This window comes from Bos mutus, chromosome 2 (assembly GCF_027580195.1).
Source record: "Bos mutus isolate GX-2022 chromosome 2, NWIPB_WYAK_1.1, whole genome shotgun sequence".
NCBI lineage: Eukaryota > Metazoa > Chordata > Mammalia > Artiodactyla > Bovidae > Bos > Bos mutus.
Window position 1 is genome coordinate 88165058 of NC_091618.1, and position 14570 is coordinate 88179627.

General features: G+C 41.9%; 1 protein-coding gene across 11 annotated transcripts in view; it reads left to right on the forward strand.

The window, feature by feature from the left end:
* Nucleotides 1-6675, forward strand: part of MBD5 (methyl-CpG binding domain protein 5) — a 491337-nt gene extending 484662 nt beyond the window's left edge. For 10 of the 11 annotated variants that reach the window (XM_070390101.1, XM_070390089.1, XM_070390114.1 and 7 more), the window contains one exon: nt 2554-6675. In XM_070390101.1, the coding sequence (XP_070246202.1) occupies nt 2554-2625 (72 nt within the window). In that variant the 3' untranslated portion in view covers nt 2626-6675. The remainder of the gene's footprint in view (nt 1-2553) is intronic. The other variant, XM_070390147.1, reaches the window with a different exon arrangement.
* Nucleotides 6676-14570: the final 7895 nt, after the last annotated feature.

A 14570-nucleotide genomic window follows, 5' to 3' on the forward strand; every position in this document is an offset into this window, starting at 1 on the left:
CAACCCAGCAGCGGGAGAGAAGACCATGTACCCAGAGGACGGCAGGATAAGGTTTCATGGGCCAGACCGGGAAGTTCATCTGTTCTGTTGACTTTCCACTGGTTTGACCCAGTCACGTGGCCTTCTTAATTCAAGGGGACTGGTAAAAGTATTGTACACTATGCCTGCTCAGGAAGAGGAGAAATGTGTTTGGCAGGCATCTCGCTAATGTCTCTCTCAAGATCTTTGGCCTTTGTGGCCAGCAAGCAGTCAGGAGTGATGGGGGCCATGGCAACATGAGGACTGTATTCTCTCTAGAAGGAGCTTCTGCTTCCATGCTGCAGCGAGCTAGAGCCATGTGGGGATCTGTGCCACTGTTGCAAGATCTTCCCATTTTTTCATGCAACACTGCAAGTCTGAAAGTAAAATTTCTCATTATTTAGTGTTGCCAGCTATTTTTAAAATATTAAAACACCATAGGGCTAAACCAGTCCCTTTCTAGGCTTCATTTGGTCCACAGGTAACTAATTTGCAACTTTGAATAAAGGCTTCTTTCCTCAATTTATAAAAGGTTTCAATAGACTCTTTATCAGAGACTAGTGGTTTTAAAGAACGTAATGGCACCCCACTCCAGTACTCTTGCCTGGAAAATCCCATGGATGGAGGAGCCTGGTAGGCTGCGGTCCATGGGGTCGCTAAGAGAGCGACTTCACTTTCAGTTTTCACTTTCATGCATTGGAGAAGGAAATGGCAACCCACTCCAGTGTTCTTGCCTGGAGAATCTCAGGGGCAGGGGAGTCTGGTGGGCTGATGTCTATGGGATCGCACAGAGTCGGACACGACTGAATCGACTTAGCAGCAGCAGCAGCATGGAACATTTACAAGGATGAGGCAGTGTGAGAAACTCATTGGTGTTATTTTTTAAATGTAATACTTTTAAAAGTTTTCTGGGGATTTCCCTACCAGTCCAGTGGTTAAGACTTTGCCTTCCAATGGAGTGGGGTGTGGGTCTGATTCTTTGTCAGGGAGTGAAGATCCCACATACATCACAGCCAAAGAATGAAAACATAAAAGCAATATTGTAACAAATTCAATAAATACTTTAAAAATGGTCCACATTAAAAAAACCTTTAAAAATAGTTTTCTGTATTTGATTCTGAATAGCAATGGTCTATGCTATTACGTTATCTTTACAACATGCAATTGAGCCAACTTGTAGTGGATCTTCAGATCCACTGTGCCCATCTCTTCCTAAGCCTGAGTTCTGTGACATCACATTAGTAGCTTGAAATTGGCCATGGTAAATATTTTAAATTAAAAAAAAAAACATAATTAGAAAATTTTTAAAAAAAGGAAATGAAATTCGGAAAAAAAAAAAAAAAAACCATTTGTACCACAGAGATTGGCATACACTACAATGGGCTTATGTTCCTCCACGGGGAACTGGTTATTAAGCATGTACTATACCGCTGCCTCAGAGAAGGCAATGGCACCCCACTCCAGTACTCTTGCCTGGAAAATCCCATGGATGGAGGAACCTGGTAGGCTGCAGTCCATGGGGTTGTGAAGAGTCGGACACGACTGAGCGACTTCACTTTCACTTTTCACTTTCATGCATTGGAGAAGGAAATGGCAACCCACTCCAGTGTTCTTGCCTGGACAATCCCAGGGACGGGGGAGCCTGGTGGGCTGCCGTCTATGGGGTCGCACAGAGTCGGACACGACTGACGTGGTTTAGCTACCACTGCCTTGGGCACATCCTGCCTCTCCTGGACCTTGCCTTGTCCCCTCCTGTCAGTACCACAACAGCCGCAATACAATGTGGGACACCTGACCACCTCCCTAGCACCTGTCTTCCGCCCCTAACACCAGACCTGCTGTCTGAAACCTGGGAATCAAGTTCTGCTATTCATCCACCTCTGTTCAATCTGATACACAGCCCTAAATGCTGCTAGCTTCCCTGTTGGTGTATAAAGATGAGTTGTATGCATTGCTCTTCCCAGACTACACAAGCTTAGATTTGCCAACAGATGGTAGTGGTATTCTGTTTTCCATCCTTATTCTTCTCATAAGTAAACCTCCTTGGACTGAGCTGTGTGCATGTTCTTATCATCTTTGACCCTTCTTAGTAGTTATAAAATAAGTACAGTGATGAAATAAAGAAGAAAATGTTTAGTATATATTTATCGACTTTTCCAGAACCCCAGTAAAGTTAGTGATCCAGGGACCTCTGATGGGAAAGGTCTTATTTTCATTTTCAATGGACAGCAGGGGTAGCAACTGCACCTCCCCTCTCCCACTTTGATTTTTTTCCAGTTCCTCTTCTGTATTCCACTGTTGGGAGATCCACAGAGTGTTGCTCTGCTTGTCAGTTTCCAAGATTCCTTATCCTCTGTAGTGACTGTAGGCACACCGAGATCTGAGTCTTGTAAAAGTGTTAAATGCCTCAAGATAGCTGTGATTGAAAATGAAAGCCAGAGTCTGCTGCTACCCTGTTTCTTTGTCAGAAATCCTATGGTGTTTGTGATTTCAATCTCTGTTGTTGTTGTTTTTTCCCTACCTCTTTATTTCCAGGTTCACCAAATCCCACAGGGAGACAGACAGATGAGACCTCCCAAACCCAAGAGGAGGAAGATCTCCAGATAACAGGGACTACTCCACCGATGCGCAGTGTTTATTAAAGGAATGTGCACAGATATGTCTGTAGATAAGTATTGATATAGCCACTGTTATATCAATATTTAGTCTATGGCAGATAGTTACCACCACCACAGGGTGCTAAGAGAAACAGTGATACGATATTTTTTGATCAGGAAGGATACAGAATGCTGGAAAACCAATCAGAATCCCTGAATGATGAGGGTGGTAGATGGTCAAGAGATTACTGAGAAACTCTTTTTCTATAATACTAAAATTGTGATTATAAGAAATAGTCCAAATGTTTCAGAAGAATTTTCAATGTTGTATATAGAAAATACAGAATTTCATGGTGACATCAGAAATGTAAATATTGTACAATATTGTCATGTACAAGCGTACCTAATGCACACTTTATCTTTTATTGTACAAAGAAATAGTGTACAAAATTCTTTGGTTTCTATGGAGTACACCTACCAGAGACTACAAGTGTAAAGTGATAAATAAAAATACAACCTAAATGCTTTTCTATGATAATGTAAAAGATGCTGTTTTTGTATTTAACAGCAGAGAAAAGGCATGATGATGTATTACCTGAAAATATGACATACACTGCACACCACCGAGTGTCCATTTATATTGTCTGTTTGGAATGAACCTTGCCTGGAAGCACTGGACTTGATTTTGGGTGTCTAGGAAATTGAAACCTTGCAGATTTCTAAAGGGACGAGGGCTCACAGATCTAAATTAAGAATTCAGAAACTGCAACCATTTGTTGCATATTTTTTTTACCTAAGTTTTAAAGTAGAATAGGTTTTATAAAAAAATCTTAGATGGGATATTTTACTCAGTCATTTCTGTAGTTAACATTTGATAGCCACCTGTTGAACTAGAAAACTTACGCTGCACCACGATGGACGCTCAGAGTTGAGGTTTTTTGCAAACGATACCTGACGAGATAAAACTTTCTGTTTCCATATCTGGAGACAAACCCCCACTTTGAAACCTTTATCAGAGGTAAGGTTGATTATAATTCAGTTTTTCTGTAGTAGCAAAAATAAATGCAAATCATCAAACCAAGTTTCATATCCATTCATCAGTATTACTTATTCCAGAAGTTAAGGTGGCTTACAAAATTATTAGCAATGGTAATTTTTTATCAGTATTATGTAACATATCAGATTTATTTTATTTAAAGAATTATTTATACCATTAACAGATTCTTATATATATTAATGTGGCTGAAATGTGCAGGTTGAATCTATTAACCAAATTATTTATATTATATTAAGTAAGTAAAAAATGTGAAACAAATGTAGAGAGAAAATACTACATTGCAAGTATACAAAACCTTAAACTGTGAGCCATTGTAAAGTACAAGGTTATTAATAAGAAATGTAGCACAACATAATTTTCCGTCTTTTTTTCACATTTTCTTCTTCTTTTTTTTTTTTTTTTTTTTTTTGTGGTGACGGTATAACCCTATCTCCCAGGCAATGGAGCCAAGTTTCAGGCCCCCCCGCCTGAAATTGATTGGATTGGATTCAACTGACGGATTGTCAAAGGAAGGGATTCCTTATCCTTTTGTTCTGGTTTAGAACCACCAGCCCCACCTCCAAACCCTTAATCCCCTGGAGAGGACTGCCTCTTCCCCCAGCTTGGGGCTCATTCAACTGCCTAATGCTCCAGCCACTGGGAGGCCTCCAGTGGCAGACTCTGAACCCCTGATGTCCACCACCTCCCTCTCCTCTCCTCTCATCCACCCCTGCAACTCCTCCATCCCATGATGTAGCAGAGTTCCAGTCACTCAGGAAAAAGGAGACCAAGGTCATTCCTCCATTTGATTTCTCGGGGCCACAGCACAGAGCACTCCACGAGGCTCACTTTTGATATCAACAGCTCTTAGTTCTTCCCCAGGTCTCCTGTGTCTCTCTGTCCTTTCATTTCCACCTCACTCCTACCTCCCAAGCCTGACAGAATGCAGCTGGCTACACTGGGCTTCACGGCCCGGAGGCAGGAACCCTTCCTTCTAGGGGTAGGTTGACTTGTCTTTGATGTAATAGTGGGATTGCCTGCCTGGTCTTTCCCACAGTCCCCTGAAGTCATCTTCTGTGTACTTTAGTTGACGTATTTTTGTTATAAGTTGATGTGTTTGGTATGTTTGAACGATTAATGTCCCTTTTTTTTTTTTTGCACCAACCTGCTTTTTTCTTGTTTTGTCTACACAGGTGTTTTTATTTACAGATTCACAGCATACGTGTGTGTGTGTATTGGGTATGTCTACGTATATGTGGATGTTCGTGTGTGTTGACATGTGGAAGTTTTTTTAGCCTTTAGTTTTTTTTCTTCAGACTAAGTTTGTGTCTACCAAGCCTTCTTTTGGGTATTTTCGAGCTAATTAGGTTTGTGCTTCCCCCACCATGTATACTTTACATCAGTAGATCATGTAAAGTATGTCTGTGCCCATGATGTCACTGGTTGCTTACCGCTGGTTGTGAGTTCTAGGTATTGTTTCAGTCCATATTTTTTTTTTCCTCTCTCTCTCCTATAGTTCTGTGGTTTCATGTAAGCAGTTAATGTAAATATTGTTAGCATTACAAGTCATGCAGTGCTGTAACATTTCTTTTTAAATGTTGCACCTACTTTACAATTAAAAAATTGGTCACTCATACTTGAATTTTGCCCATAGAGCCATTTCTTTCTCTTTGTATTAAAGCCTATTCATTTTTAAAAAATGAAGGCTAGCCCTCTACATTATTACATTTTTTTATTCCCTAGAATAAAATTTTTTCGACAAGTCGGAGAATGGAAACAGAATGAAAAATTTTTGCTCATTTAAAAAACATATAGCCCCTCTTGGAAAAGGAAATCTAATTTTATTTTGTGCCCTTTAACAGTCTTAGGATGCACAAGAAGAATAAACTGTACCTTTAAGTGGTTTTTAAGATCATTTCAAATGAGTGAAATCTAACTGAGCAGCTCTTGTTTAATTTGTCTTGTTTGTAGTATTAAAAGCAGTCAGGGTTTCTGTTTATTTAAAGGAACATTTTTGGTTTGTACTTTTCAGTCCTATTGTGCATATAAATTCTTTGAGAAGAATATTCATCCCTTGTGATATCATGGGCCACTTTTAGTCTTTTATTTGAACCCCACCTTTGAGTTATTTGCTGTGTCTGTTTTTTAAGTAAACACAAGCTTCTTTTTTGAACATAACACTGCAGAATTTTGAGATGAGTGGAGAGTGGTTTTTCTGCTTTCTGTAAGGTTTATGAAGATTCTTAGCTGACTTATCCCATGAGATGATTCTTTTTCGTTTCAGACCATGATAACATATTGTAGTTAACTTTGGAAATCTTCCATTCAGTTTGCAAAGTTCCCTTGTAAATCACAAGTGGTTTTGCACTGAGATTTTTAAATCTAAGATGCTTAACATGCTGATGACATTACTCTTTCTGAAAAGAAAACCAAGATTTTACACCTTACCACAACTCTGATATCTTGTTTACTTTGCCCATTTTTGCCCAAATGGTGTAATGCGAGACTCAAAACTTCTCATTGTCATATATAAAATGAGTGATGCATTACTTGACTCATTTGGGGACCATGAACAAATACTATCAACCAACCAGAACTGTAATGTTGAATTATCGTTTATCTTTTTCTTTCATTCATTTTATCACATTTGCATTAGCCAAAGAGATAAGAATATTAGTGATTCATATGTGTAAACAACCCAGAAGTGAATATTAAATCAGTGAGCCAAAAAGCAATAAACAACTCAAGCATGGGAAAACCTGCTAACAGTGGGGAGTCTGATGTAGAAAAAATATATAAAAAGCATTATCTTCAAATATGAAAGATTAATTTGTATCTACTGTAAATATGTATTATCAGCCTTATCTGCTTTTATACACACTGTGTGTGTACCTCAGTGACCTTTTATAAGCCAGAAAAAATGGTTGATTTAATAATTTGTTATGTAAATACGAAGTTGTCTATAAATTGAAGAATTTGATGCCAGATGGCTTCACAATATACAAATGTGTTTTGTAACATCATGCCTTTATGGATTAAGTATAAATATACTGGACTGTCTGTGAAGAAGAGTAGCAATTTACATTACACCTGCATATCAGATGGATATTTTTGTCCAAATGGTTATACTATTAGAAAAAGAAAATGACCTGAACATTTTCAGTGTGAAAAACAAATATGGTTTTGAATTCACCAAAACTCCTTTTCACACTCAAGAGTCTGTTCAGTTGCACACTAAATGCCTTGTTTTATGAGATTTCCATAGGAGAGTCATTGATTCAGGGTGGGGATCTACCTAGGAAACCTCCCCAAACTGAATAATTCTACTTTAGAGACAAGCTGGGCATCTTAGTCTCTTAAATCACAGGCAGGGGAAGATCCACAGCTTTCTTACTGCTTTTTAACTTATTCTTTTCTGCTTTGTTTCCATACTTCATGAAGAGCCCCACGTAGACAGAGGGCCTAGTTCTTGTGTGCCAAGGTGTGCCTACAGACTGTCACTTCGATTCGGGTTCCTCAGCCCAGCACTGCTGACACTGTGGGTGAGCTCATGCTTTGTCGTGGGGCACCTGTGCATCCTAGGATGTTTAGCAGCCTCCCTTACCTCTCCCCACCAGATGCTGGGAGTGTCCCTTCCGAACTGTGACAAACAATGATGACTCCAGCCCTTGCCAAATATCTCTGGGGGCAGGAGTAGGGGTGAGAGACAAAGTGAGATTTGAAAACCACAGCATTAGTGGAGCAGTTATGGAACATATGTCTGTGTAAAATATGGGCATGTTTCACATGCTATAATCAACAGAAAACTGATTCCAGGATCAAAATCCAAAACAAAACCCATGCCAAAGAAGTACTTCTCAGTCCATGGTTAAAGGAAGTGAGTATATTAGCTTCAGTTTTATTTTGAACATGTTTGACACTTTTGATGATCGGATTGACCCAGGATTGATCCATTTTGAGAACTCCCAGATAGGGCTTGCTGCTAAGTCGCTTCAGTCGTGTCCGACTCTGTGCGACCCCACAGACAGCAGCCCACCAGGCTCCCCCGTCCCTGGGATTCTCCAGGCAAGAACACTGGAGTGGGTTGCCATTTCCTTCTCCAATGCATGAAAGGGAAAAGTGAAAGCGAAGTCGCTCAGTCGTGTCCGACTCTTAGCGACCCCATGGACTGCAGCCTACCAGGCTCCACCGTCCATGGGATTTTCCAGGCAAGAGTACTGGAGTGGGGTGCCATTACCTAAATAGTGTGGTTCAGAGTTTGCAGGAAGAGTGATGGCCCACTTTGGTAGAAGGCTTCCTGGTGACAGCATAGCTGTCTCCTCTGAGTCAAATGATGACTATGGCTAAGGGGATGTATATGAATATATGTATATGAAGTGAAGTGTTACCCCCTCAGTCGTGCCCAACTCTTTGCGACCCCATGGACTGCAGCCTGCCAGGCTCCTCTATTCATGGGATTTTCCAGGCAGGGATACTGGAGTGGTTTGCCATTTCCTTCTCCAGGGGATCTTCCCCAACCAGGCATTGAACTCAGGTCTCCTGCACTGCAGGCAGATTCTTTACCAGCTGAACTACCAGGGAAGCCTGTGTACATATGGATCTAGTTTAAACCCTCTCAACAGCAGCCTGATTCAGGTATTAGTAGTTTTTGTGTGATCCTCTTTGAAGTTCTGACAAAAGCATTTCGATAGATCTTGGAGATGTCACTGATACATTTATTCATTCAGTAAATATTTGTTGAATCCCACTCTATGCCACACCCAATATGCAGCAATATGAATAAGACAGACCCATTTTCTGCCCTCACAGAGCTGCCTAAGGAAGAGACCACTTAAACATGTAAGTATGAAGAAGGCCTGAGATAGGGAAGTACATTGCAGGCCCCTCACCTAGCTTAATGGGGATGGAGGCTTGAAGGAGGGTCAGGGAAAGGTGAATCGGAATTAGGCAAAGGAGAAGTGTGTGTTCTGGAGGAGGATAAAGGAGAGCTTGTTATGGGCAGAGAGAGGGGCTTGTGTGAGACTTGGAGATTAGAGGAGCAGAAGAGAAGACCAGCTAAAGAGTAGGATGTGAGGGGAAATGAGAGAGGTTGGGCAAAGAACAGAATATGGGGGAAGGGGGTTTGGGCAGGTCAGACTGTACTATCTGGAATTCCCTGGTGAGCCAGTGTTTAGGATTCCTTGCTCTCACTGCCAAAGCCCTGGGTTCAATTCCTAGTCAGGGAACTAAATCCCACAAACTGCAAGATCCCACAAGCCACACTGCGTGGCCAGTAATTAGTTAATTTTGATATTTGGCAAAGCTAATACAATTATGTAAAGTTTAAAAATAAAATAAAATTAATTAAAATACGTGTAAAAAAAAAAAAAAAAAAAACCTCACTGTCACATGACAGTAACGGGGACAATTGGATAGGCATAACGTGACCAGGTTGGTGGTTCAGAAAGCTTATTCTAACTGCAGGGTTAAGAGCAGGAATGTGGAAGGGGACAACATCAAGTACAGCATTTTTTATTTTGAGATATAGCTGATTACAATATTAGTTTCAGGAGTACCATGTAGTGATTAGTGATTCAAGACTTTCATAGAGGATATCCATTTAAAGTTGTTATAAAATATTGGCTATATTCCAGGTGCAGCATTTTTTAAAAGCAAAATTTCTAAAAGATCGGGGCCTACCGTAATTCTTCATATTACATTTGTTGAACAAGTTCCATCCCAGTCGAGGTATGTATATAACTATATTTGTGTAAATTCACTTTAATAGTCATGAAGAAATGCTATTCAGCACACTCACAGTTACTTCTAACCACATGATTCCCAGTGTCTTCACACATATTAGTTCTCTATTAGAAGAGCAATGATGTTTCTACTGGGATGATCAGAGGTTGGGGAAGTTTGAAGTCCCAAAGCATTTTGTTAGATTGTTAGAAAGCAAGGCCTGCTTCTCAGAATGCATAGGTAAGTGTATCTCAGGTCTAGGTCCTCGGCATGATGCTTCATCCTGCACATCTCAGTGGAAAACAGGAAGCTGCAGAGGAGCGTGCGAGTTGTCAGAGGTACCAGGTGAGCACCAAGGGTTATGAAAACATAGGAAAACAGGACCACAGGGAGTCGGGCCCAGAATAAGGCCATCTGGCTACAAGGACCGCTGCCTCACAGCAGGGGAGACCACAGTGGCCTTTCATCATCCATTCCAGGCCGTGATTATGTACATGCCCTTCAAAGTATCCCCAGCCACAATTAGTCACCTCCTACATTCAGTGATCATTAAACTTGAGAGCTTTTTAAAGCTAATTATCTGTTTAAAAAAAAAAAAAAGAAGCAATGCAATAACAGGCATCTAATCCTATGATCCAGATGCCGGCGAATAGACCTTCTCTCTGCACAGTGTCCTGCGCACAGGAAATGGAGCCTCAGTGGGCAGGCAGCCCATTATAAAGTTTCCAAACTGGTCCTTGGCGAGGGTTCGTCTGCATTCCTATCTAGACTGTGCCACTAACTAGTTGTCTGACTTTGGGAATGTTACTTTATCTGTGCTTAGCTTCCTCGTCTAAAAAAGAAGGATAATAACAGCACTTCCCTCATGGGTTTGATGAGGGATACAATGAGACAATGCAGGTAAACTCTCAGATGTCTGTCACAAAGCAGGCATCTGTGTGTGTGTGCTTAGTCACTCAGTCGTGTCCAACTGTCTGCAGCCCCACGGACTGTGTAGCCCACCAGGCTCCTCTGTCCATGGGATTCTCCAGGGAAGAATCCTGGAGTGTGTTACCATTCCCTTCTCCAGGAAGTTTATTTTTTTATTTTTTTTTTTTAGGAAGTTTATTTTTAAGCTGTAGTTTAAAAGGTTTAGATTAGGAAAGGGAACTTGCTGCCAGGGAAAGGGGTTGTCCACCCTAAGGAGGAGTTGTGTTTAGAGTTGCTTGCTGTCTCCGTAAGAAGCCTTTAAGGGTAGAGTGATTTCCCTGTCCAGAGCAAACTGTGACACAGAGGCCTTTTCTGGTGCTTCCTGTCCAGCCCCGTTTCTGAATCTGCTCCCTGGGGTGTTTCTTAGATGAATTCTTTGGCCTATAATGCCACATTCAGAAGTGGACCAGCAAAATGAGGTCCCAAAAAACTAGTCTGGAAGATAGTATCTCCAAGTGCACTGGTAACCAAAACAGAAACAGAACTTCCAGCCTTCAACCTCAGAGTGAAGTTAGAACCAGCTCTTTAAATAATAACTCAAGATGTGAAAAGTTTGAACAATTTGTAATCAGTCAAGTCAGGGAATGCAGAGTTTTACTACAAGTGTGTGTGTTTAATCACTCAGTTGTGTCTGACACTTTGCAACCCTGTGGACTGTACCCTGCCAGGCTCCTCTGTCCCTGGGGTTTCTCCAGGCAAGAATACTGGAGTGGGTTGCTCCAGGGGAAAGTGTATTTGACTTTGGGTGGGATGGCAGGGGCGGGGTAGGGGGGAGCCTAAAATTTGGTGTTAGGACAAATCCCTGAAAAGATTCTGGGGCCAAACTCCTAGGGTGTGAGTCCAATCATTCAGTGGCTGTGTGATCTCAGGCAAATTACCTCTAAGTGCTTTAGTGCCATCATCTGAAAGTGGGGATAACAGAATCAGAACTTTGAGAGTTAAACAGATTAATCTGCATGAAGCACTTAGCAGAGTGTAGACTTGGAGTCAATGCTATACAAGTCAAGCTACTGTACTGTTATTACTGTTAGTAATAGAAGTGGCGCCTCACTCAGTTCCTCCATCCATAGATGGGAATGAGAAAGCCTTCACTTATTTTGAAGAAAGAACCAGTCTTCTGTGGGATAGTCACTTAAGAGAGTCCTGCTGTTCACATTGGACCATTTATTTCTCTTCCCTCACTTCAACACAGGTGCTCCTGAGAGGGGTAAACCTTTGAACCAAGCAAGTGTCAGGAAGTTCCCAAATGATTTGAGAATATAGAGGGTGGGAAGAAGATGTTTATAACTCTACTGGGCTGAACTGTTCTCAGACATGCATGAAAATGAAAACAGAAAACACATGAGGCATGCTTTTAAAAGAGGAGAGGAGGGCTTCCCTGGTGGTCCAGTGGTTAAGAATCCACCTTGCAGCGCAAGGATCCCTGGTTCGATCCCTGGTGCAGGAAGATCCCACCCGCTGCAGGACAACTAAGCCCAAGTGCCACACTATTGAGCCTGCACCCTGGAGCCCGTGAGCCACAAATACTGAAGCCCATGCACCACAGCCACTGAAGCCTGCGTGCCATGGAGCCCACGCTGCGCAACAAAAGAAGCCACCACACAAGAAGCCTGTGCACTGCAGCTAGAGAGTAGCCCCCACGCACCGCAAGGAGGGAAAGCCCTCGTAGCAGTGAAGACCAGTGCCGCCAAAAATAAATATTCAAAGAGGAAAGAGCTAATACTCTGGTAGTATTTTTTAGTGCTATTAAGGATTACTATTTGCTTCTGAGTTGGAAATTCATGTCTAAATACTGTACCTAAAATAAATACTGTACCTAGCCTTTTTTGTACATAGACATAGTTAGGTACACTATTGAAGTATGTGAAAAACACTTTTCAGACTGCGAAACCTGAGGCACGTCTTGCCAAAATGGGACAGAGCTTGTCAAACACTGAGGAAGGAAGGGAATAGTCTCAACTGAACACTCAGTTGCCAGAGGCAGCTTCAACTTCAGCCCCCTGGGCCACCAAAGAATACCGCTTATGGAGAACAGGGCCAAAATGACTCATCACCCAAGGCTTTGGTCCCTAGACTGGGATGGAACCCTCCCAGAACATAGCTATGCCTGCCAGGTTAATCTTAAAAGGCTTTCATGGTCAGGGAACATATCCTTAGGAAATCTTCTGAGGTCTGTCACAGGCTGTGTCCCCCTTTTCCAATCAAATAGGGATTATCTGGATTGGTGGTTTCCTTCCAGTTTTAACATGAACAAGTAGGGTCATGTGATTTCAGGCTGAGTCTCACTGTTCTGGTTTATTTGGTACAGAATGAGGAGCAAAAAATTCACAGGAGCCGGGAAAGAAAGCGTGAGGATGGGCATGGAGTAATAACGCCAGCTCTTCCTGGACAAGCCACCGTCTGAGGAAGAGATGGCAAAAAGGAAGAGAGACTGTTCCTTCACCCCCACCTTTCTCCTGGCTTTCCAGCTCCTCCCAAATGTCCGAGGTGATGATGAAGCCAGTGAGGCATCCTGGAAGGAGGAGAAAGTGTGTGTCCTGTGTTTCTGTGCTTCGTAAGGCAGTCGGGTCAGCCAAGAGATCAGGCCCTATAGCCATGGCCATTGTGAGGAGCTCACAGCTTTCAGAGCAGAGAACATAATTTTAAAAAATAGACGTTGTTTCTGCCTCAAAGAATACCTTTCCTTGTTCTAAAGCAGTGGTTTCCAAACTTTATTATCATAAATTCCTATCAGTAAAATAAAAATAAAATTGAGGACATACTATATATAAATATACACATTTGGGTGTATTATGTGTACTACTGAATTAATATGTGTTATAAAACACCCAAAATAAAAATTAGGAAAGACTTGAGATGAACCAAACAGAAATAGAAGTCTTAACTTTTTCCTCTTTCTCACCCCAGTGGATTATCTTGCCCCATGCTTGGGGTGTGTGCACTCAACTTTGGAGATGACTCTAAGTGGTGAAATGCTGGGAGGTCATAGCATGTTGCTCCAGTAGCAAAGGCAGCAATGGAACAGACCGCCAACGGGAGCTCCTTGAGGAAGGACCTGGTTTTCCTTATTCAACTTTCTGTGCTCAATTCTAATTAAATGGTAGGTAAAGGGAAAAAAAGAAGAAAGCATTCCTAAAAGTCTGATAACTAATGTGAAATCTGTGTTTTATATTAGGTTATGTGAAGTGAATAACATTGTCTTTCTATAAGTTTGAGTGTTAGTCGCTCAGTCATTTCTGATTCTTTGTGACCCCATGGACTGCCAGGTTCCTCTGTCCATGCGATTCTCCAGGCGAGGATCCTGGAGTGGGTTGCCATTCCCTTTTCCAAGGGATCTTCCTGACCCAGGGATTGAACCGAGATCTCCTGCATTGCAGGCAGATTCTTTACTGTCTGAGGCACCAAGTGTCTATCAGATACATCTCTTTGCATGTAAGACAGGGCCACTTGCTCAGGAGAGCTGCTGACCCAGTGTGCAAGGGCCAGACCATAGGCCCAGCACTGCTGACACCACCTCTGGTAGAAGTGAGAGGGCGGGCCAACACCACGATAGGCCTGCCCACTCACACACCAGGTCAGGCACCCCGACCATGCATGTGCATGCATATTCTATGCACGCTCAGCCCCAGGAAAGTCCTGGGACTTTCTCACTGGATACCCAAGATCTGTGGTTCTAGGCAGCTCATTCTTAAGGTCATAGTATTGTACAAAAGAAACTAAACCGGGTTCTAGTCTCAGCTCTGTTGTGTGACCTTGAGCAAGTGCCTTAACATCTCTCAGCCTGAGTTTTCTCATCTATACTGAGGAAAACCAATATCACCCTACCAGCCCCAGAGGGTTATCGTGAAGTTCATATGATGCACTTAGGAAGCTGTTTTGCAAAAAAAGCAAAACATAGTACCTCGATGTCAGAAGGTATTTAGTCTTATGAATCAAGGTCATTTTAAGGCAAAAAGACAGACATTTCCTAGAAATCTTGGAGTTTACTATCCTGAGAAACTTTCTCATGAGGAGACCAGCTCAGAGGGATATTGGCTTATAATAGATTTCTAATCTGAACCTAGAATTATGGAGACTTTATAAGCTTAAAGAATAAACCAAATGAACAATGATGATACTCATAAAGCAGATTTCCATTTTTTGGAAATAGAAATGGTAGATTTCCATTTCTCCAGATAATGCCAAGATTTCCAAGGGAGGTGAGTTGTCTGTTCATTCCTTCAGTAAAT